The sequence below is a fragment of the Lates calcarifer genome, linkage group LG12 (assembly GCF_001640805.2).
Source record: "Lates calcarifer isolate ASB-BC8 linkage group LG12, TLL_Latcal_v3, whole genome shotgun sequence".
NCBI classification, from domain to species: Eukaryota; Metazoa; Chordata; class Actinopteri; family Centropomidae; genus Lates; species Lates calcarifer.
This window is the reverse complement of record NC_066844.1, coordinates 19,884,410-19,908,381: the sequence shown is the minus strand read 5'-3', so window position 1 is coordinate 19,908,381 and position 23,972 is coordinate 19,884,410. Positions and strand designations below refer to the sequence as shown.

At 44.6% G+C, this 23,972-nt stretch overlaps 1 protein-coding gene across 3 annotated transcripts in view; it reads right to left on the bottom strand.

Annotated features, from left to right (window-relative positions):
• The window catches only part of srgap2 (SLIT-ROBO Rho GTPase activating protein 2), a 52,029-nt gene that overhangs the window by 16,576 nt on the left and 11,481 nt on the right, over positions 1-23,972 (bottom strand). For 2 of the 3 annotated variants that reach the window (XM_018686728.2, XM_018686729.2), the window contains exons 2-3: positions 6,376-6,568; positions 1,487-1,649 (exon numbers count right to left, since the gene is read on the bottom strand). In XM_018686728.2, the coding sequence (XP_018542244.1) occupies positions 1,487-1,649; positions 6,376-6,568 (356 nt within the window). Of the gene's footprint in view, positions 1-1,486; positions 1,650-6,375; positions 6,569-7,523; positions 7,715-23,972 lie in introns of those variants that run through there. The other variant, XM_018686730.2, reaches the window with a different exon arrangement.

The following is a 23,972-nucleotide window of genomic DNA, read 5'->3' as shown; positions in this document are numbered from 1 at the left end:
CATCTCCATCATTTGTGTATGCATGAGTTGTGCGTGTCATGGCCCCTGGCACTACTGGTATTCATGCCACTGACTGGAAATGTTATAAATGAACTAATTATCTACTTAATTAGCCATCAGAGTATTCTCTGTGTGTATGTGTGCAGCCTGTTTTGTGACCCAGACATGATGAAAACAGCCCTGGTGCCAAAGAACAACCAGCATTTGAGAAAAATAAAAATAGAAATCAACACCTATGACTCAACCAAGAGTGAGAGGCACAGAAAAAGAAAGAATGCGTGTGTGTGGTGTTTTTTTTGTACTGGTGTATCAGACGAGCAGTAAAATGAGCGTGGAGGTTTGTGTGTATGTTCTCATCGCCTGCGATCAGACTGTAAATGTAGTTCAAAGACAACCTATCGGGACAGAAAATCAGCAGCCTCTGCCATGACATTCCACTCACAGACTGCTTCACTTTGCCTTCCACACAGACACTTATCTCACGATACTTGTGAGGGCTTTCTCTTGATTACATTCTTTTCCATCCTCACTACAAGCTTAACTTTGATCTTTACCTGAAACTCAACCTGTAATAGTTTAATCTAAGCCCAAAGTCTAACCCCATATCCAGGCCGAAGCTGGATGAACTCATTCTTTGAAGAGGTTACATTCAGCAAAAATGATCTCACGTTACAGAAATGCTCGCTCTCTCTCTCTCTCTCTCTCTGAAACTTGTGCAGAGCAAAATCGATGCATGTAAATCAAAACATGACAAGTAGTCATCTGTACATATTTACTTAACTCACTCACAAAATTCTACAGTTTCAACTAGATTCAAAGTATAAATACACACATAAACTGAATTCTTGCTTGTATATACTGTATGGGTGATGCACTGCCTCTAAGACCATGTGTATTTGCTCTAATATGTCCAGCCTAGAGATGAACGACTCTCCCCCATGGGAGAGCTTAGCCATGGTATTTGCTCTGCAAGGTCACAGCAAGCTCTGATCTCCGGAGAAATCGCCTTCTTTTCTTATCCTCTCATGATGCTGCCCCTGCCCCCCACCCTGTTCTATTCCAAGTTGTTGGTCTGGTCTTTCTGCACGTTTCCTGTGTCTTGTCTCTTTTTTTCTCTCAGTCAAGCAAGGCAAAGATCAGAGGAGACAAGACTGATGCTACTGTATGTACGCATGGCATAAACTCCCCTAGCCTGAGGTTTCAGCTGACTTGCTGTCAGTCAATAAATCAGCCAAGACAGAAAACAGATGCTGGAGAGACCGACAGGGCACAATGTATTTTAGTGTATCAGATTGTAGGTTGGGGTGCATTCTTGTGCTCCTTCAGTGTTGAAAGCCTGTTGAGGAGGAGCATCTATTACCAATTACACATTTTCAAATGATACAAGTGGTTGGTAGCCTCAGCAGACAATGAAATCAAATTTCACTGGAACATCCAATGTGAGTAAAGTCCCGCTGCGCCTGTGCATTTGAGTGTGTGCGCTCACCTTCTTGAAGAGGCGTCCTGAGTCCTCGCTGATCTGTGCAAAGCGGGGAATGATGTTGTTGAGGTAGAGGTCGGACAGAGTGGCGTGGTCGCGGCTCTCCCTCTTCACCTGAAGCAGCAATAGGTTCCAGCAGTTCACCGGAGATAAAATGCTCTGCTCCTTCCTACAAGCACACACAAAGACAGAGTGTCTTAAAATGCAAATAAAGCAAATTTGTGTATGAAGGACGAGCATTAAGCCTCTTTCATCTTTCGAAATTTCCCTTTTCATGCTGTTGATAGATGTAAACACACATACACACGCAGACTTTCTTTGTGTAAAATGCAGAGACATAAATACTGCACAGTTGTAAAGATCAGACAAGACATTGGGATAAAAGACAGGGAGGGAGAAGATGCCCAGACAGATTTATGTTCAAAACAGTCAGCCTCTCTCTTACACACACACACACACACACACACACACACACACACACACACACTGAGCCAGCCCAAACAGGGGATTCAGCCAGGGTACAAAACCCAGCAGGAGGAGGTAAGACTCCCCCAGATGTACAGCTGTCGCAGAAATGAATAAGAGGAAAAAAGAGAGAGGAGAGAAAAAGCGATTTAAAGACTGTAATGATTTCACTAGCAGTTTACTAGTTCAGTAGTGTTTCATTGTCTTTTGTCTTTTGTCAAGTACCCATAAAGCCATTACACAAATGCAAGACTGTAAATGCCCCGCTTACATGACAACACAACCCCTTTCAGAGTGTGTGCACACAGTCTGAATGACTGTGTGTGCATGTGTGTGTGTGTGTACAGTATGTGTTATGGATGATCCATGGATGATCTAGTGGGCAAAATGGATTATGAGTGAGTGTAAGTGGATGAAAGAAGGTCTTTGTGCTGTTAAGAGCAGCTTTAACTGGATAGAGAGAGCAAAGGGCTGCAAGGCATTTACATCACACACACACACACACACACACACACACACACACACACACACACACACACACACACACACACAGATGAGCGTCAGAAAAAGTAGAGCACTGACCCAAGCACACACAAGGTCGGAGATACAGAAAGTCTTTGACCGGGGGCTATGGAGTGGGGGTGGTGTCCGTGGGGAGGTGTGCACATGTGTGTGTGAGTGTGTGTGTGGGAAAGTAGGATCTGATGAGATGAGTCATAGACAGTGATGTGATATACTGGTACTGGCTGTCACTGGGTATACGACTAACTCAGTATAATAACAATAATGATTTAAAGGAAAAGAAAAAAATCCACCTACACGCATTTGGAAGCCAAAATACTGAAACTCTCTGCACATAGTTTGAGCAATAGTCATGTGTGTTTGTATCGCTTTCTACTGCAACTTCTCTCTACTGTCTATTTCTTTTCCGGCATGTCTGTCTTCACTGTTTGCACAACATTTGCTTCCACCAGAAAAGGGCCAGAGTTCCTCTATTTGCTCAACTGGTCAACATCCATGTGACATGCGTCACCCTCGGCCCATCGCTGACGATCACCATGGTAATGGCACTGCAGCACCGGGTGAAATATCGCCTAACTCTCTTTGACCCTCAGCTATCGCAAGGTAAACACTGAAATGTCATTGGCCCATCTGAAGGTCACATGATGCGCACACTGGGAACACAGTGAGTCTTGAGGTCACGTGCTGCCAATGACTCACACTCAAGGGAAAATGCTAAATGGTCGTTTACATTCAGGATCAAACTACATAGCATTTATCAGGGCATTACTGCTGGCAGTGTTGTACAACTGAAACAAGCTGACTCGTCAAATAGTCCTTGCACTCACAGAGCTAAATACTAGGACCAGCTGCTCTACAGAAACACTTGCTGTCTGAGCACAGCTTTAATGACTGGACTGACAAGAGGATGCATGTAGAGATAGGTCTGGCTGCACATGGTGCACACAGTCAGTCAGAAGTGAGAAATACTGATATTTATTCCACATTGATACATTGGATTATACCTTCATGAATCGAAAAGTTGATGCAAAAAGTATGTTTCCGCATGAATTCCCAATTCTTATTATCTTGAAACTGTTTTCAGTTCAACCCTAGATATGGGTGTAGTGAGAAAAACGCCTGCGTTTGATTTTGTTTGCGTATCATTAAGCTACACAAACAGTGTAGAGAGAGGGTAAGCACTAAAAAGCACTGGACAGATTTAAATGAATACAGCCACAACAGATGCAAAACAGTAATTTCCAGGCCACGTGTGATCACAGGATCCCAAAAACCGCACTGAAATAATGTGTAGCTGTAGCCATGGGTTGTGTAAGGGGCTGCAGCTTATTAACAGTGAAACTGGCCTAATATTTAGCATAAGGGCAGGCTTTGAATCTGTGTGCAACTTGTGAGGGCTTCTCCATGTGACCAATCAGCCTGTCAGCCTCGGGGCACACATGCATGCATATACACACACACACACACACACACACACACAAATAATACGGTTAAACCGTGTAACCCCCCACCACTGCTGTACGCAGTCTGCCAAATAGCAGGAATACCAGGAGTCTCCACGGGATCAACACACACACAACCCTCACACCCCACAATTCTTGGAGCACCATCAACGCCTGGCTGTATGGAGAAACAGCCACAGGCACACACTTAGACACACACACACCTATGTTCAGACACACACACAAAAACACACACGCATAACCGGAAAATAGCTGGAATTCCAGCGTGGCACCCGGACTGAGCAGCAGCAGATGCAAAGAGCCTGTTAAATACACAGATGTTGGAAGAACAGAAAAGCAAAGAGAGAGAGAGGGAGAAGAGCAGACAGAGATATGAAAAATGGAGATTGAACACTTGTCACTCACTTGTCAGTGAGGTGTATTTTTATTGCCTTATGACATCTTGATAGATTGTGACCTGAAGAGACCTGCTGCAGCAACTGCAGTAGCTGACCTGCTCAACTACATATTTTATTTGCTGTCCTTTGCCTCCATTCACTTCTGCTCTCCTTCCCTCCCCCTCCCCCAATATGCAACAGAGGGAAACATACACTCTCCAACTGCCTCTGTATTGATCTGTGCTGGAGGGAGTGTGTGTGTGTGTGTTGTAAATGTGAGTGCGTGTTGGGGGTATGTCCTCTTGGCTGGAATTGGGTTTCGTTTAGAAGACCTATCGATTCCTCTTAGTCTGTGCCTGCGTGTGTGTGTGTGTGTGTGCATGGGTGTGGGTTTGCCCCCAGCAGAGAAATAAAGGATTCTGAAAAAGTGCATGACGCATACGTAAGGAGAGCGAGAACAGTGCAGGGTAAAAAAGAGGAAGGAGAAGGTCATGGTTAACAGGAAATTAGTGAGAGAGAGACAGAGAGAGAAAGAAGACAAGCAGAAGAGGAAAGAGTCCAGTCCTTCTCAATAGTTTTAGTAAGTTTGGTAGATACAGTCTACCAGTGAGGGAATGTTTCCTCTGCTGTAATGAGCAATCAAAAACACCTATAATAGAGAAAGAAAGAAATAGAGAAATAATTTAAATTTAGTGATGAGTGTCAAATCTGGAAACCACAGAAATAATAACAGTTCCTCCTAGTTCTTCTCTCAGAGACGTATTCAATACATTAACGCTCTCTCGCAATTCTCCTTATCCGCCTTTCCGTGTAGAGTTTGTGTGTTCTCCCGGTGCCTGTGTGGGTTCTCTCTGGGAACTCCCGCTTCCTCCCACCGTCCAAAGACATGCAAGTTAGGTTAATTGGTGATTATAAATTTCCCCTAAGTGTGAATGTGAGTGTAAATGGTTGCTGGCCCTGCGATGGACTGGCGATCCCGCCTCTCGGCCAGTGTCATCATAACACACTTGGAGCGGCTACTCGTGTCCCAGTGGGTTGTTAAAAAAAACAAAAAAAACACACACATTACTGCAGTAGTATATGATGTATGTATGATATATTAATGACACTGCAGTAATGATCACAGAGGCCCTTCAGATCTTTAGCAGTGACCCATCATTAAATACATTTTTTGCTTAAGATGTGCTTGTGTTTTCTTGTCTAAAGTTCTTCTGCAAGTCCAAGATGCAGTGGCCAATTTCCAAGACTATGGCGAGGATGCAGGAGTCATAATTAACTAAACAGGAAGCAACCTCTGCCTCCATTTATCTGTGGTACCTCCACTGAATTTGGGTGTGTGTGCATTTGTGTGTGAGTGAGCATGTGTGGTTTATGATTAGCTAGCAGTTCAGTATCCGACCCCATAGGGGAACAGCCCGCTCTCTCCCTACCAAAAACTGCCAGATAAATTAGACAAGAACATGTCACGCTGCTAAAGCTGATGAGCTCCTGTGTGTATTTGTGTGGATCTTTTGTATCTATGAGAGAGAGAGAGAGAGAGAGAGCTGCTTCAGTGAGAGAGAATCCCCGTTTGGGCAAGGTTACATACACAGCAAGGCACTGCAAAACAGTCAGAGCACAAAATCACCACCTGGCCATTTCTGGCAAAAACTACAGTTAAACACTCACACTCACACCACACACACAGACACAGACTCACAATAGAGATGAGCATCTTAATGAAATGAACACACTATAAATCAGTTGGTGTTACATTAGATCAAACTGAGAAGCAGCAAGTGATGTAACTAAGTACTTTACAGAATGACAATTGCCATCACCATCCTTCTTGTTCATCCTTCTGTTTCATTTTCTTGTGCACCCCTACTTCTCTTTTCTCAGACAGGAAGTCACCAGTTTCAGAAACACTACACGATTTAAAAAGCTAAATAAGGAAACTGGGTTACTTACTTGGAAACTTTAAAAGGAAAGAACATTGTCTCGGGCACTCGAGCTAAATGTACACACTAACAACCTGCAGTCTTGGTGTGGCGATGCATTACGTGTGTCTGCACAAGTGCGTCATTACTTGAGTAGATGGTCCTTGGTGCTGCGCGTCTTGGTGAGGAACCTCTCGGCCAGCTTCTCCAGGTTGCGGCTGTAGTCCATCTCAATCTCCGCTTTCTTCCTGAAGAAGTCCTGCAGATCCTGGAGTAGCTGCACCCTCAGCTCGCACTGCTGGTCCAGACACTTGAGCTGCTCCACCAGCTGGGCACGGATCTCTGCCAGGGTGAATAGAGAAAGAGACGAGATTGACTTCTTTGTTTATTATGGTAATCACGATCCAGGTGTAATCATCACAGTGAGGTTATACAGGACATCTTACACAGAACATCTGTTCCCCCGCACTTCTAAAATCAAAGGCCTCCTTCCTCTACAAAAATGTTAACTACATGCAATTATCCATAGTAAGCTGCATACATTACTGTTGACAGTGCAGTGCTGTCATTAAGATACATGCCACAACAATGTGTAACATATTTAAAGTCTAAAGCAGTTTCCTCTTTACAGCTGATGTAGATGAATCCAGCTCCATTGAAAACACCTGGCAGAGCCCTGACACATCAGCCTGGAGCCTTGGCTGAAATTCATTCCCCTCCCACCAGTCCGTAAAGCACAGACTGCTGTGCATGTGTGGATATCATATTTATACACGTGTGCAAATTTGTGTGTGTGCATGATCAGCTATCCTCTTGCACACACAGAGATCTCTAGAGGTAGTCATTTATCCTAGCTTATCGCTTTTCATTTTCCTCCTGCCTCCTTCTCCTCTCTCCCTCCACCATGCTGCTCTCCAGTCTGGCCTCAAATTAATAGAGTGCACTCAGTGCAGACACACGCAGTAACCATATTCAATCACTGGCTACAGAAAAGTCCTCTGGAGAGTCCTGCCCATTGCAGTTATAGACCGGGACACACACAAAGCATCCACAGCAAGACACACAAACACTCACACACACACACACACGATGGTGATAAGCTGGATCAGTGCTGACAGCTGACAGATTAATGCTATGCTCTCATAGCTGTCTGCCAATGCTGAGTGGGCTACACATGCATCCTTTTAAGAGTTAAGAAACAACACACACACACACACACACACACACAGAGACACACACTTATCCAACTGCCAGCCTGTGCAGATCCATCATGGTGAGTTGACTCAATGTCTCCTACCTTTACAACGCTGGCTATAGAGAAAGCGGACGGTTTTGGTCTCCATCCTGGCTTCAGTGCAGTACAGACTCCCCTCACATACACACACTCGTTCAAACACACGCACACAAACACCCTCACAGGCAGGCAGAAACTCAGCCTCTGGCTGATGGCGACTGTTGATGCTGCCTTTGTGTTTAACAGCTGAGAGTGCAGTTTCTCATTACCACAAAGAGAAGTGGGATATCTAAATGTGTCTGTGACCCCCCCCCCCCCCCCGTCTCCCACTTCTCTCTCGCTGTCTCATAAATACAGACCTAAACACTGTAACGCTACCCAGTGGCTGTGTCCACTCACAGTCATTCTTTGCTGATTTAAAAGGTCAGAGAGGAGCAGTTTTGTGGCATTACGACGCTACAGTGCAAAACACTCACATACCCAACAAATAAATGCATACACATAGTCTGTGACTGTGCTAATGACCTGGTGTGAATATTTGCTTTGGCAACACGTGTTATTGTCTCGTGGTCTGTGTATGTGTGCATGTTTGTTTGTATATATGTAATTTCCCCATCATTGACAATGATGGGGAGTGAGTCACGGTCCCGCCTCTCAAGGTTGCAACAGCAAACCTCGACACAGCGGCCTTGTAATTAGTCGACCAGAGACAACAACACACAACACATGCAGAAACACCTTGACTGAAAAGAAGCTCTCCCATTATCATGCTCCCATAAGGAGGAGCATTAGGAGGTGACAGAGGGCGTAAGCTAATCAGCAGCTTCAGGAGTGGAGGATGTGTAGGGGGAAAAAAAACTGTGTCCCATGTGACTTTGATGTTTAGAAAGCAGGTTTAATGGAGGTAAAATTCATTTAGTGGGGAGGCCATGCCCTGAAACCTCTCTCAGGCTTCTAACTGCCACATTACGATGAAGAGTGATTATGACAGCGCGCTCCATTTACAAAATATATGGCTGTGTGACCCAACCAAAGCTAATTCTGTGCTTTCCACACTACACAGTGTTGATACTGGCTGCTAAACTGGATTAATTTCCCTATGAGATTTTTTCTTAAAATCTTTATCCATTTAGATCCTGTTATTGCCAACAGGAGAGGAGTGTTAACCGGGAGACAGGGAGCTTGGTACAGCAAAGATTGAGAGTAGCCGTCAGAAAAGATCGATGCAGGTCTTCCTCTCCGTCTCGTCCTCCTGTAGCGGTCATCATCCCCAGAGCCAGTGAGAAGAAGTGGGATGTGAACTGGAATGTGACGCCTCCACCCCCCGCACCCCACACCCCTCCAGACAGCCCAGTCACATTTTCCAGGCAGATGAGGGCAGGTCTTGTAATCGGGCTCTGGGATTCTACTTTACCGATGCTCTCCTCTCTCGTTTCCCTCCCTCCCTCCTCCCTCTCCGCCTCCTCTGTCTGTAGCACTGAGTGCTGTCTGGCTCAAGTCTGCACCAGCCTCATCCATTCACTTATCGCATAAGCACCGGTCCAACCACAATATGACTAAACACAGAGCAACTTGCCAAATATTAGTTGAGTTGGTCTTTCTCCCTGTATAAAAACACATCTACATATGGAAGGTATGAACGTGTCACAGTACACCAAGATCTCCTATAACAGGCAATATCTGCCATAATTCACAGAGAGAACCTGGCCAGGCTGACAAATCAAGGCATCCACACACTCTTCAGAAGTTATTTAGTGTTTTTTTCCAAGATCTTTCTTTGTTTTCTTCCTGTTACTGCAACTGTATTCCGTCACAGGAGCCACCTGTTGGTTTCTTTTTGGCACACAGTGTAGGTGAGGGGGTGGTATTATGTGAATAAGTGACATCAGTGCATCCATATGCCTCCATCCATATGTCTCCCTGTATTTTAAAAGAACCAAACAAAAAACGGTGAGCTCACAAACTAGCACGGAATGGAAGAAATCCGAGGAGCCTGATGTCTTTTTTCTGCCTCAAACCTTTTCACCTGAACCTGCCACTCCTCATCATCCATTATTGATTATTTTTATTGTCCAGACCCAGAGAAAGGAAGACAAAAATATAGAGAGAGATGATGGATGGAAACAGTGTGAGCACACTAGAATGACATTACCACCGCAGTCAATGCCTGCTCTTAATTGTGCAGTGGGCCGAGGCTGAAGGCAGCTGGTCTGGGTTGCCTCAAATCAAACCAGAGTCGAGATGTGTTGCTGCATACAAATGCGTGGACGGATGCTCAGAAGGAATCAAACTTGAAAAACGGGAAAGAGACATCTCTAAAGGACAACCCGACCAGTCACATAATACTAGAATCCCATTTTTGGCAAGAACAATGTGGGACCTAAAAGCCATGATTTTCCTGCAACATTACCTTTTTTGCAGCAACACACCACCAGCTTTAGGCTGTTTTGTTGGGAGCTGACAGAAGTGATGGTTGCCCTGGATGCTGTTCTGAGCTGGCCTAGATACAGGAGCCACACATACTGCTGCGAGCACTCATTATACCTGAAAACACCCCGGGCTATGGGTACAACATACACACACACCCACACACACTTACAGTGAAGGGGGCACAGTGAGTCCAAGCTGTCACTCTGAGCTGTTTTGACGGCAGCTATGCAGCCAGGACAGATCCGTCCTCCTCTATCACTGGACTGGGCTTGCAAAGGTGAACACACATACACACACACAGCAACTGTTAACAAGTAGATGTGATGAGTGTTCGAGACAACGCTTGAAGTGGCCGAAGAGAGAATGTAAGGGAGGGTACAAACAACAGAGGAACAACAAACTGGCACAGACCCAGACTGAGACAACAATTCAGTTCATCTAAAGGATAGTTTTTATTTTATTGCAACATAAGGGTTTTTTTTTTTCTTACAGTTTTGACCACGTTTCCTTTAGTAATAAAACTCTGCTGACAGAGTTAAAAGAGTTACAAAGTGGGAGCGGTCATTCTGGATGCCCCTGGTTCCGGAAGTAAAAGTCCCATTCATTTTCTCCACAGTTACTCAACTCACATCAGAAGCACTTCCACTGCTTGGATGGGCATGAAACTCCCCTGGTTGAATCATCAGTACAAAAGATGAACAGCTGCATTAGAGAGTATCCAGTTCTTTGACAGAAGGTTTTTGAATTTGCTACAGCTCTGCTTCTGATTGGCTCTGGCTTTCACCATAACAAACAGACTGAAAATGCTCCATGTCTCAGGAATTACATTGAAATAATTAAAACTGGTGGCTAAAACATGAAACTGTAGGATTGTTACATTATCTGGGAGACTCCTGTCTTTATATGTTGAGTAATATTGTAGATATTAATGAAAGGAAAATCTCAGATCGCAACACTACTGTGAAAGTCTGGAAACATGGCAACTTCCATACATATTAGTCAGACGGGGCAGGAAACACAAGAAGTCTGATGATCAAACAGGTTTTGAAACAAACCCCTCAGGTTAGTCAAACCTATTTGGCGGAGAGGAAAAGAAGTGGTTTAGATAAAATCATGATGAGTTATGCCTTAAATGTGTTATCATAATCAATAGAAAGCAACAATTTTGAAGACCCAAGTTGTAAGAAACCGGGACAATCCTTTAGACACAAGGTTCTCTGTTGGAACTGGGAGTGAATGCCCACAATCTATGCCAGGTAATCAGTGAACACAGCGGGAAAACACACACACACACACACACACACACTTGACAGTTGACTAATTCTAAGAAATCCAAGAAACCCAACCAGAAGATCTAGCTACCAGTGAAGGGTAATATTACCCATTATTCTTTTTCTGTTTGTGTTTGTGTGTGTGTGTGGGTGCGAGCATGCGTATATGCTGTGCTTATGCAGTAAGGCCTGGTCTTTGTTGCTCCGGGGGCTGATACTGCAGCAAGGAGCGGTGGAGAAAAGGAGGGGGGAGCAGAAGGGGGCGGTAATAGTTTTGAGTTGTACCACTGTGAGCTCATACTATTGTTCTCAGAAGAATGAAAGAAACAGAAAGAGAAGGAAAAAGAACACAAAGCGGTGTAAAGGGTGAGTAAGTGAGGGCGGGTGGGGGGTGCACTGCGTCACTGTGAATAATATGTCCATTCATCCCTGTACACACAGGAAGAGAGGACAGAGAGACAGGAAGTCAGTCGGACCAGTTCATTGCCAGTAGGGAGCACACGGGAGGGGAGGGTCAAACTAAAACAACTACAGGAAGCATGAGTGTGTGTGTGTGTGTGTGTGTGTGTGTACAGACAGAGTGCAGCAGGATGGGGGGTTGGACTGAGGTGTGTGTGTGTGTGCACGTCTATTTCTCCAAATAAAAGGACCTGAAGAAAAACAGGCAGCTGTGGAGTTCACCAATATAACCCTCCGAACCTGAAACCGGCCAAGAAAGAGGAGAGAGAGAAGAGAGAGAGAGAGAGAGACTGCAGGAGAGAAACTGGGCCAGGGGTTTGCAGTTTGAGGAGGGGCTAGCCGTGTATGTGTGTGAGTGTGTCTGTGTGTGTGAGTGAGGGGATGGCGGGGGCCATGGGACGTGATTTTTAGGGCAGTTGAATGAGTTGGTAGTCTGAAGCCTCAGGTTGCAGGTAGTATTTTGCTCATAAGATTCTTCAGCCGGGTGGAATCTATTAGTTCCAGACATGCCCGCCTAATACTGCTTCACTGTACACACACACACACACGCACACACACGTACATGCACGAGCAAGAGAGAGGAAGGGAGTAGAGGAAAAGATAGAATTACAGTACAGTAAGTGTTGGAGGGAAAAGTATTGCAGGAATGGGAAGATTCCAGCCAATGTCTTTTCCTTGGGTCTGGGCCTTTCCTCTGAAAACAAACACACACACACACAAACACGCACACACACGCACACACATACACACTAAAACTTATATAGGCATTTCCTCTCTCACCCAGAGCTTAAAACCTTTAGGAAAAGCAGTGTCGTCTTAAGGGGGAAAGTTAACCAGCTTAGTGACTTTTAGACATGGAAAACTCTGCTGAAGCCAAACCACGGCAGACCTGCTGTGTGTGACAGAGGAGGGGAGACGTAAATGCAGGGAGCTGAGGATGTGAGAGAAATAAAAGCTACTCTTTGCTATGGATGGGCATAAATAAGTAAAAAGAGGGTAACAGTAAAAGTTATTGGTGTCTCTATAGTACTTTCTTAAGTTCACTTTTGACCAAACTCCATAATGGAGAACAGAGTACTGAAGGATGCTTTCAGCCAGGCAAGGAAGCAAGCTCCTGACCTTTCAGCTTTCAGTTCTCTTTCACGCACGCACCCACACACACACACACCAAAAACAAACAAACACATAGCAAGCACCAATTAAACCACTGATGACCCAGGAAATACAAAAATGGGTTATGAAACTGACATAAAAGGCTACAATATGGGCCTCAGGAAATATTTCCCATCATCACTTGTAAACATCTTATTGAGAATGAATGAGGAAAGTTAGAGGAAGAAGGAGCAGGCCTTCTTAAAGGAAAAGCTCAATTTTGGGAAACGCACATAAAAGAGAAGCGTGTTTGCACTCTTGTGTTGGTCTGTTAAATATAAAGCTACCCCCCCCCCCATTTTCAAAAGATCTGAAACAAGGAAACAGCTCTAAAAGTCACAGATTAACAGTCTCGTTTGTTGAATCCATACAAGATTATGTTGTGTATAAGCAACAAGTTTTGAAAGAGAACGTGCTGGTAAATTACATTGCTGGAGCAGTGACCAGCAACAATGTCACAGTATTCCTTCAAAACCCTGATAAATACTAAAGAAAGAGACTGGAGATCAAACAAGAGATGTTTCAACTATTACACAAGTGCTAAAAAAGTTAATACAATTCCAAGATTATTAACTACATGTCATATTACAACTGCAGTATCTGTCACATTAACTGTAATATAATATATTGTGTTTTGTTTTCTCCCAGTGATAAATGATAGCTCGGGCCTGATATACCTCGCCTCCCTTGTAAATTATAGCCGTGTGTGTGGGAATCACCATTACTTGTCTATGTTGCACCCGTCATGGTGAGGAAATAGGCAGGAGGAGGAGGAGGAGGAGGAAGAGTAAGACGAGAGTGAAAAGGAGGTGACAGGGGGAGTAATCATGGGGGGTAGCGCTCAGCAGGGGCAAATTCCTCTGCACTACCCCGCACCTCTCCGGTCGGATCAGGAAGTCATTAACCCTTTACTAGCCGGTGAGATGCTTCATCTCCAGCTGGAGGAACACAGAGACAGGAAAGAGAGAGGAAGATGAGAAGTGTGTTTGTGTGACAGTGTGTGTTTGTTTAAAAGCATCTGTGGCCCACAGTCTGAGCCATGTGAGCTCTCGTGAGGGTTACTTACACTCTGTGAGTTCGGAGCATAGGTCAGGGGTCACAAGGCTATTGGAAGTGGAGGGGTGGGGGTCAGTCTCCCATGTCAACCAACTGGTGGAATGGCAACCATCAGTTTCAGCTCGGACTAGTGCTGAATCCAAATAACCATTATGCTCTGATTCCTCTCGTGTGGTGGAAGAGGGGTTGGAGACTGGGGGCTGGGGTCTCTATGCATAATGAAACAGGCTGCTTATCAAAAGTTAACTAGCTCCTCACCCATTTACAGCCCTTGTCTGTTCTACTAACCCAGTCTGGAAAAGAAGCTGACAGAGCATGTGTTGGGGGAGGGGGGTGTGTCTCATTGATGCAGGGAGTGGGGATAGACGGCGAGACTTCAAACGAGACTGTGGCTTAAAATAATTATTATGTTTGGTATCAAACTCTACTTGACTATGTTTCATTTATCATCTACTCTGTAAAATGTCAGCAAATTGTAGAAAAATGTACAAAACCCAAAGGTAAACTGTCACTTTACAACAATATAAAACAGAGAAAGGAAGACCTGCAAATATTTTTCACTTTTGCTTCATAAATTACTCAAACAAATAATCCTTTATCGAAACTGTTGGTTAATTTTTAGTCTGTTGAAAATTAACCAATTAATAGTAAAACAATTTGTCAACTGCCTCAGCATCAAATGAGGTCACACGGCATCTCACAATTCATCAAGTCACTTGATTTGAGACCGACCTTCCTAAATTCTTGGTCTCCAGGCTAACTTGTGTGTCTGTGTGTGTGTGTATGTAGTTCATCCTCAAGGGTACCATCCACCTGGTGTCACCTCTATTTCCTGTCTCTGCCGGACACAGCCATCTGGGCCTCAGTCTGTTCCAACAGCCTTCATCATCTCCCTCTCTTGCTATCTCACTCTGACACACACACACACACACACACACGCACGCACGCATACAGAGATGGCCGTAGGAAAGCAAATCATGACCGTATAGTGATCTACACCATCTGTCTAAGAAAGTATGGATAGATATCAGACAAAAAAAACCCACACACATATTATAGCGTTGTGGGCCAGCAGGAGAGACAATATAAAGTGAAGCTGTCCCACTGTGTGTATGGGTGTGTGTGTACTCTTTCCAGTGTTTCCAAATGGCCAGTGCATAACACCCCCTTTAATCAGCTTAGCAGCCAGTCAGGGGATTTGAATAATCCACAACACAAGCATGGGAAGGAGCCCGCTGAGTGTATGTCTGTCTGCGCGAGTGGTCTGTCTGACAGTGTATGCAGCAAGTTAAATCAACCTCGACAGTCTTGGACGGCGCTCTCTCTGAGCGTCAAGCATTACAAGAATCATCCAAGGTTACTTTCAAACAGCGATGGATGGCCGTGGAGTCTTTCATGTGCAGATGGGTAAACGTTCATTCCCATCTCTATTAGCAGGTTGACACTTGTCATGATTCCAGTGAATGAGTGATGTGTGTAATGACTCCCTGCTCCTAGATTAAACAGTCATCAATCGCTCAGTCATCCCCTCTCATTTTTTTCTACACTTCTCTGTCAGAATTAGATCGGTCAGCGCTGATGATTCATGGGGACCTTGAGGGCCTTTGTGCACATGTGCACATGCACAGAAAGGCCCCCCATCAGCGCTTTGAAGCCTAACACAGTGTGTAATATCTTCCCTCTGACAACTAATAGTTGTGTCTGACAGCCTCTGTCACAGAGCAAACTGCACACATGCGCGCACACACACACACTACCCAGTGGGAAGACGCATGATACTAAACGTGTACATGACTGGCATGTACGTCCTTACGCAGCAAACTTATCACTGCATTCCAAGAGACATCAGTGGCATGCCGAAAATGGCCGTAGGAAAATGGTAGAGATGGAGATAGTGGATGTAGTGAGACCTGAGAGGAAGAGGCAGGCAGTGGCACCGCGAGTTTACGGCTGCATCTGCTGATGTCTGTCGATCCTTATCTGAGTACCAGTGGAAGGCAGCGAGGCTGGGAGAAAAAGAGCAAGGGGAATGTGTTCCATTAGACAAAGGATGAGACCCAGAACAGCGGCCGATTACATGAGATACTATCGTCGCATCCACCTTGAGGTCACACTGTCACTTTCTTCAGCTACAACCTTCTTCCCAAACAGCGGAGGGAAGGGCCAAGGAGCGGGTTTATGGGGCATGTGCGCAAGATATAGTGATGCAGTAGAAGGAGTGTCAGGCACATGTGGATCTAGCCCACTTTAATACATACTGTACTCTGCCACCACAGAATCAGTGTCCTCTGATCCGGTGATAGCATATATTTTACACCTACATATTTTTCATCCTGCTGCCATCCTTGTGGAAGATAACTGTAGAATAATTGTGTATTTGCTAAAAATATAAGGCAATCAATTGATTCTCAAATGTGAGGATTTGCTGCTTTTCTCTGTTTTATGTGTCAACATAAATTGTAACTTTGTTTTTGGGACTGATGGTTGGACAAAACAAGCTGGCCATTATTGATACTGATAAGGAAAATATTGATTGGTTGAAACCCTGAATTTAGCCAGCACCTCTAGAACACACTGACACACTGGTCTATAAAAAACTGCCTGAGTGTGCTATGAACGTATAAATCGTCCAATAAAGCTGTGAGAGCTAAGGTTATGCTAGGAAAAACTGTAGGTCATAATTAGAGAACAGTGTATGAGTCAGAGAAGTGTTTGGCTCTGATCCCTTCATCACTGTGAGAAGAAAAAGCTGAATCAGGATCAATCTATGCAGCAACTGCAATCACAAATCCCCCTTCTTTCCCCTTTCCCGCCTCCATTTCACCCTTCCCTCCAATCCGCTGCTCCAGAGGTATAACTCATTCTCACGCCTGCTAATGTCTGTACATGTGCATGCATGTGTGTGTTTGCACACTATGGAGAAGTGGCCTTGCTGTGTAATGACTCATGCAGAAGCACAGCTCAAGAGAGCTGGGGTTCCAACACTGACAGGCTGGCCAATGAAATATGGCCACCATTTCAACCAGGCGGCAGTGTGTCACAGCAACACTCGCAGATACTAAAGCCTGGGTAAACGAGAAACAGCTACGATGTGCTTGGGGGAAGAGCGGGGCCCCACCCTACCTGCACCTCACCGCATTGAGAATGTCTGGTATACACCATCAAAATGTTCAATGATGATTTCAGTACTACTATGCAGTTTACTAATTTACTTTTTTTCCACTAGCTAGCTAGCTAGATAGTTGATTTCTTCTTCATTTGCATACAACCCCCCCCCCGCTCATATACCCAACCAGGCATTTGTCTGAGTGCTGCAGAGACATGAGGGGGCGGGAAGAGAGAGATAAATTGGGCCAAGCTGCATGAAGAGGCTCCCAGAGAGGGACAACATATAGTTCCTTTTAAACCAAGACACAGTGTAAGAGAGGTGTTCCATTGTCATCGAGAGGAAACAAGGCAGGAAAGGTGATTAACTGGCTGATATAGACAGAGCATACTTTCTCTAATAGTCACCAGCAAAAATTGACCATAGTTTCTGTTCCACACAAGCCAGAATGGAAAGAAATCCCAAAAAATTTGTCTCATTTACAGCATTTCATCTCAGAAAGGGGACTATTTGATGAATTCAGTGTCTATCAAATGTATAAAAGAAAATAAGAAATGATAAATAAAAGGTTCAACTCATTATCTAAATTATTTTACTGTTGTCATGTGAGAGCTGATGAGATGCATGCAGCATCAAGTGGGTTACATTATCCAATCACCAATGGAGGCTTACAAAACAGACTTTTTACAGACAGCAAATGCACTTGTTCTGCTGGTTTACTCTGTGGGTAATTTAATACTGTTGATTACTGTTTCAGCCTCTTTCTCTCTTTTATTTTGAAAATACCAAGACGGGGTCCTTCATCTTAACAGTGAGAGAGGTCGTAAGCTGTGAAGATCACATTTAGCACCTCAGAATGTCAAATCAAAGTAATCCTCAGACAAAAGTAATTAGCAGAGGAAGTCTAGCAGTAGTAGTCTAGTAGTTGTATATTGCAGTCACTCATATATAGTAATTGACATGCTTGCCACACAGGGATATCACAGGTCATCAGGATTAGTGTAATAGAGTCTGCGTGAGATAAGCGTTGATGTTTGGTGAATGAGGACTCAGGTCACTATTCAGTTCGTCACACTCTTAAGTTAAAGCCTACTCTCTATTCAGGGTTTTCATTAGAGCTTAGCCCTTTAATGAATATCTTGGTCCTCTAGCAAAGTATGAAAATGAGCTTATAGAAAATGCATAAGACAGGTTTTTCATTTCTGCAGGCTTAATACAAGAGAGTGAGGCAGATTACACTAATCAGAGTCTGCAAGCTAGTTGAACAAACTCACTGTACTCATCATTTAGATAAGATTAAATAATACATACCTACATAAAATGTGTACCTTGGTAAGAAATGGGAGAAGAAAGCAATTGTTTCAAATTGAGCTGGTTTTATTTTGAGTGTTTGAAGATGCACAGTGACGCTAATACATTTTACTAATGCAGCAGCTGCCTGAGCGGAACAAGGTTTGGAATTAAAACACTACTGTGTTTTCTAATTCCCCTTACAGGATGAACTGCACCATAGAGAGACAGTGTTGAACTTCATTAGGTTGTACGTGTGATTACCCCTCCACCGAGTAGCCTGACATCACTGAAAGAAAATTTTTTAAACAACTCAAAGGCTAGAACTTACATAAGGACCGGCCAGAAGTATAAAAAACCGGGCACTGTTACACTTTTCACACTTCTTTACAGATTGGTATTCTGTGACAGCCTGGAGCCAGTAAAATGTCAGTAAAAGTGCAAAACCAGACAAAGCAGCTGGATTAGTTTTTTGCTTATTGATAGCAGAGTTAGAGCTGCTCTCCTTTGTTTGCATAAATGTAAGAATTTTTGAGTAGAGAGTGTAATGCAGATGGTTGCATAGTGAGCAGCAGAGCCTCCTGTAAGGCAGGTGAGCGAGCTGATGTACCCTCACTGAGTGGCTGGGCTATATCAGAGTGAATTTATGTCCCTGCAGCAGGGCAAATTGGGGTCAGTATGAGCTCACTGCCAAAATAAAACTCAATGTCCTTGTATAGCTTAGTGTTACAGGCTGCATGATTCCGCAGTGCAGAACACTCAAGTAAGCCTTAAGAAAATCCTGCCAGTACTTAAAGAGCAAAAACTGGAACAACACTTAAATCAGAGGGGTGAACTGATGAAAATAAACTACCTCTCCAGGAATTCTCAGAGATAAAGTCAGACAGACAGGATGCTTCAGAAGATGTGTTTGTAAACCACTGCAGGGTGAGGAAAGCTCACCTGAGGTCAGCTTGAGGACACCCTGATACACAATGAACACAGGCTTTGTGCTGCTCAAAAACACAAACACACATGCTGTTGTTTTGCTTTCTCACACTAAGTGCCTACTTAGCAAGCATTACCACCCACATGATTGTCCCCACAGCTCAAATATCACCATCTCATGAGCCATAACAAGCATCTGACGGTCACTGCCATCAGCCATACTTCTGACTACAGTCTGACCCGCACTGGCACAAACTTAACTGACATACCAGGCAAACTTAAGAACTGGTCTTGTTTTGTATTGAACAAGACCACCAAGTTCGTCACTGCAGTGGACTTCATCAGACATGCAAGTTCATCAAATGTTGACGGCCCTGGCTCAAATTGTATTCTAGCACAATCCAACGTCATCAAGCAACACATTTTGCAGGCCAATTATAACACCTTGTGGTACAGTGCCAAGTCTGTGTAAAATCCTGCCTAAAGGGAGTGTAACCTGTTGAGTAGTGTTTTTTTGGCATCCAATAAGCCTTCAAACTCATGGATGTATTATTCAAACTGGACTTCCTGGTTTGTATTTCATTTTCCTACGGACACCTGCCTCAACATGCTCACACCTACGCAGCTCCTTGCATTTATTTGACACACTGCCAATCAGTCAATTGGTTAAGCAGACACTCTCAACTCTGAAAAACTGCGTTCGATCCTCAGTGAGGGCTAGAAAGCATCAGATGGAATGTGCATGAGCAAGATGCTGAATAAAGACTGGCTGCTCTCTAGCTGACCCTGAGCTTTGACCTCCCTGTGGACTGAGGGTCAATGATGAGACAAATTTCTAGAAGAATTAGACTATTAGATTAAAATGTCCAGTGCCCTCTGCCTGACATCCCTGTGCTAGAGCCTACTGTTCAAGCCTTTCCCTTTCAATCTTTCTGCCCTCTGACACCATGGGAGCCTGGAGTCTGGACGAGCCTCGGACACATGATAGAAAACAAAGCTATCTGTCCTCAGGAATGGACTGCCCTGATACCAAGAGACTACGCCTCTCTAACAAGAGGATTCTGGAACACGATGACTCGACACAGCGTGCGTGTCCTATTTTGTGTGTGTGTGTGTGTGTGTGTGTGTGTGTGTGTGCGATGTGATGTGTGTGTCAGAGAGAGAGAGGACGTGTCAGAATCAGTGCAATACAATAGAGTGCTGCAGTGTGGGCGGCCACACCCTTCCCCTCCTAGCTCCCCTCCACGGCCTCCTCTCCGGCCCCTCAAAACTGCCTCGATGAGATTTTAAAAGAAAGGGACAGTGAAAGGGAGAGGGAGGAGGGGGGAGGGAGTGGACACACAGGCAAGTCAGGAATGAAATCCCATCAAGGGTAGGAGAGTAGGAAAACAGGAGGGAGGGAAAAGAAAAAACAGACACTAACCAATGCAAGAAAAAGTGAGAGGTTTGACAGATTCTCAGCTCCAGTATTGGAAACATGACAGAGAATGGAGAGAGACAAAGTGGGCAAAACTGAGCAGGGCTGGGGGAGGGGGTAAGAGAAACAAAATGGGGGTATAAAAACAGTCTAACGGGAGACAGATAAACACTGAGGAATCTGGAAGGAAGGAAAGAGAAAAAAGGCAATGCTGGGTGTAGCATTGTGTTCTGCAATGTGTTGCTGAATTATTGATGCTGCCTCCGAGTTGAAGGGCGAGAAGAGGGGGCACTTTCACACACAGTCTAATCTCCGCATCATAAACATGCACGCACACACACATGCTGAGCTGTCAGGCTGCGGTAAATATATGTACAACAATCGTCCCCCTTTTGACGGTAGGCTTGAGAGTTGGGAGCAGATCCCCGGAGGGAGTCTGTGGCTGGCAGGGAACGGGAGAGGTCAAGGGTCACGGCAGACCAGAAGGAGACATGTGGCCCACACCTGTTCTCAACTCGCCTCAGTAGACTCATACAGACAGATCACCACAAGTCGGACACAAGGTAATGTGAGATGGTCATTAGTGCCATTTACTGTTCAACAATTCTCTCTAGTTTGAAACACTACAAAGAGCTCTCTTCTTGTATTCCTTTATCCCCTTCCCTGCCTGTGTTTTTCTCTCTCCCTGGCTGGCTTGCTTTCTTATCCGCAGAGGAAGCCTGTTTGATCTACCAGAGTCCTGCTGTTTCCGACTCTCCTGCTCCCAGATATCAGGCGTACACTCCTCTCTCACTCACCATAGAGGAGATCTCCCTCCTTTTCTTTCTATGCTTCCACTTCTTCACAAAACAAGTGGAAAAAAATCACAGACTTCCCCCGCCCTCCCCTCCTTGCTAGAAATCAGACACATTCTCCCTGTTGTACTAAAGACAACAAAATAATTCATGAATTCAAAATGGCCCCGATGCCTCGTAGACTCCGTGGTGAGGGCCAGCTGTGTTGTGTGCATATGGACCATGTAGAATGTAAGCTATGACAGCGATGTATTTCACTGAGAGGACAGTGGCCATCATTGTCAACCCCCAGCAAGAGCGGGACACAATGGAGAGGGATACAGCCAGGGACCTGACTCACACATACTGAAAGCCTTCCTGGCCATTATCAGTAACAAAGATGCTGAAAACAATGGGCATTAAGTGCCAATGTGTTGTGTGGAGATACAATAGCTGCTTTAATACAGGACAGTCATGTAGAAATATTTGCAGTTAGTTGGTTTTTCTTTTGTTCAACTGGAATTCAGGGTGTTTTTGGCACATCTTAGCCCATTAACTACAGTTTTTGGCATATTTAACATTACTTTCAGCAAGTACACCATCTGCTCAAAGATGCTCTGACATCTAGGGGGTGAGAATCAGTCGCTGACAAACACTGCAATGCTTTTGGATACTTGAACCTAGAAGAGAAAAAAATAGAGTCAAAAAAAGGACTCTACAGGGAGGATAAATTTGGTCTTTCGTTACATTAAAGATATAATCCTTAAACTCAAACACCATTTTAATGCTGTTCATGGCTAGCATTTTTCAGCAAACAAAAATCGCATCCTGAGCTTAGTATTACCACATCAGGTGACACTTTTGACTGTCTTTTTAAATTTTCTTTATAAACTAAGTTACGCAATAAATGCAGTTGGTTTGGCTGCCCAGAGTAACCGCTCAAGGTGTGTTTCCTGCTAAAGTAGGTGTAATTTTGAATGCAACTCTTAAGCCTATGCACACTTGCCATTACCACCAGTAACCACAGATGACCAAAAGTCAACCACAGCTTAAATCTCAAGGATTGTAGCTTTAAAAAGGTTGTAATCGAAAGACACTGATGATTTTTCAATAGGACATTTTCACAACTCATGTACAAGTGATACCACACTGTATGTACAAAACTATCAGGACCACAAGGATTCCTGAAAGCTGACATTCATGCTCAGACCAAGCAGTGGGAATCCACCACTCCAGACTGGGAAACTCTCTCCTCCACATTCCTCAGAGGGAATACCACCAGCACATGACAAGAGCTCCACTCACACTCAGCCACTTAGCCTGCTGCCTCCCACTGCAACCTTTACACAGAGAATGCCTGTGTGTGTGTGTGTGTGTGTGTGTGTGTGTGTGTGTGCGTGTGTGCATATGTGTCATGGACAGCAACCTTTAACACGCAACACTGCCCTCAGACAGAAAGATTTCACAGAGAGAAAGGGAGTGGGAGAGACAAAATTCAGGGAAAAGAGGAAGACAAAAAGAGTGATGGTGGCACTAGAGTATGCTTGTGTCAGGCTGCTATGCCACAAATGTGATGAGGTGATTGATGGGAAGGCTTGTTGCTAAGGGGCATCCCCCCCTCTGTACCCTCTCTTCTGTTCTTCCTCATCAACTTTTCCATCACCTCAATAGTTAGGGCTTGTTGTTGCTTATTTTGGAGAAAAAACACTCGCTTATTTAACTCTCAGCTCAGCACAGGTCCAGGCACAGGTCTACTTCCTGACACGTGACTACACAGGGTGTAGCACACTGTGTATAATCTATATGGAAAGAACCCATCAGCTCCACGCCAACCCCTGTCCCACATGGGCCACTGCACAACAGGAATGAGTATGTGTGTGTGCATGTATAAGGGGTGGGATGTTCCCATTTCCACTCTGTTTGAAGCACATGGACTGAGTCGGAATGTAAAGGGGGAGGAGGGCCGCAGGGGAGGAGGGCAGGGGGAGAGGCGAAGGTGGTAATCTGAGAGGGGTATCCCACAGCGCAGGCCAGCACATGGTCTATACGCTCCACAGTGCACAGGGAGAGGGATGCTGGCAGAGAAGATTTCCCTTTCAGTCACAGGCCAGAATGTAGCAACATAACAGTGCCTGGTAGGTGTTGACATATCACAACATACTGACGATACCCAGATGATGATAACAACATATATGTTATTGCATCACATGTTAAATATCAGATTTCTACACTACATACCCAATTTTAAACTTCAGCTCAATTTCACTGATAGTATACGCTGAGCATTTATTAAAACATTAAAATGGCCCAGGCTTCAGTTTACCAGCTATTCAAGAAATGTCTCGGCACATGTTACTGCAATTTGCTGTCAGTAATGATGGAGAGCCGTTGGCCCTCAATTCATTAAGCGCTGTGTAAACTGTGCCTTGCCGTCTTGCCTAATTAAAATACTTCGACTATGACCATTTTGGCATTCAATACGACACAGTCCATCCTGCACACTCACACCACAAAACATTCTCCTGCTCCTGTTTCATGGGATTCTTGCTAATACTGTCTGACTCTGGTATTGGCTCACTTGGCTGACAGTCTGCAGTTGCATCATTGCAGCTTCCAGGGGCTGTCTCTAGA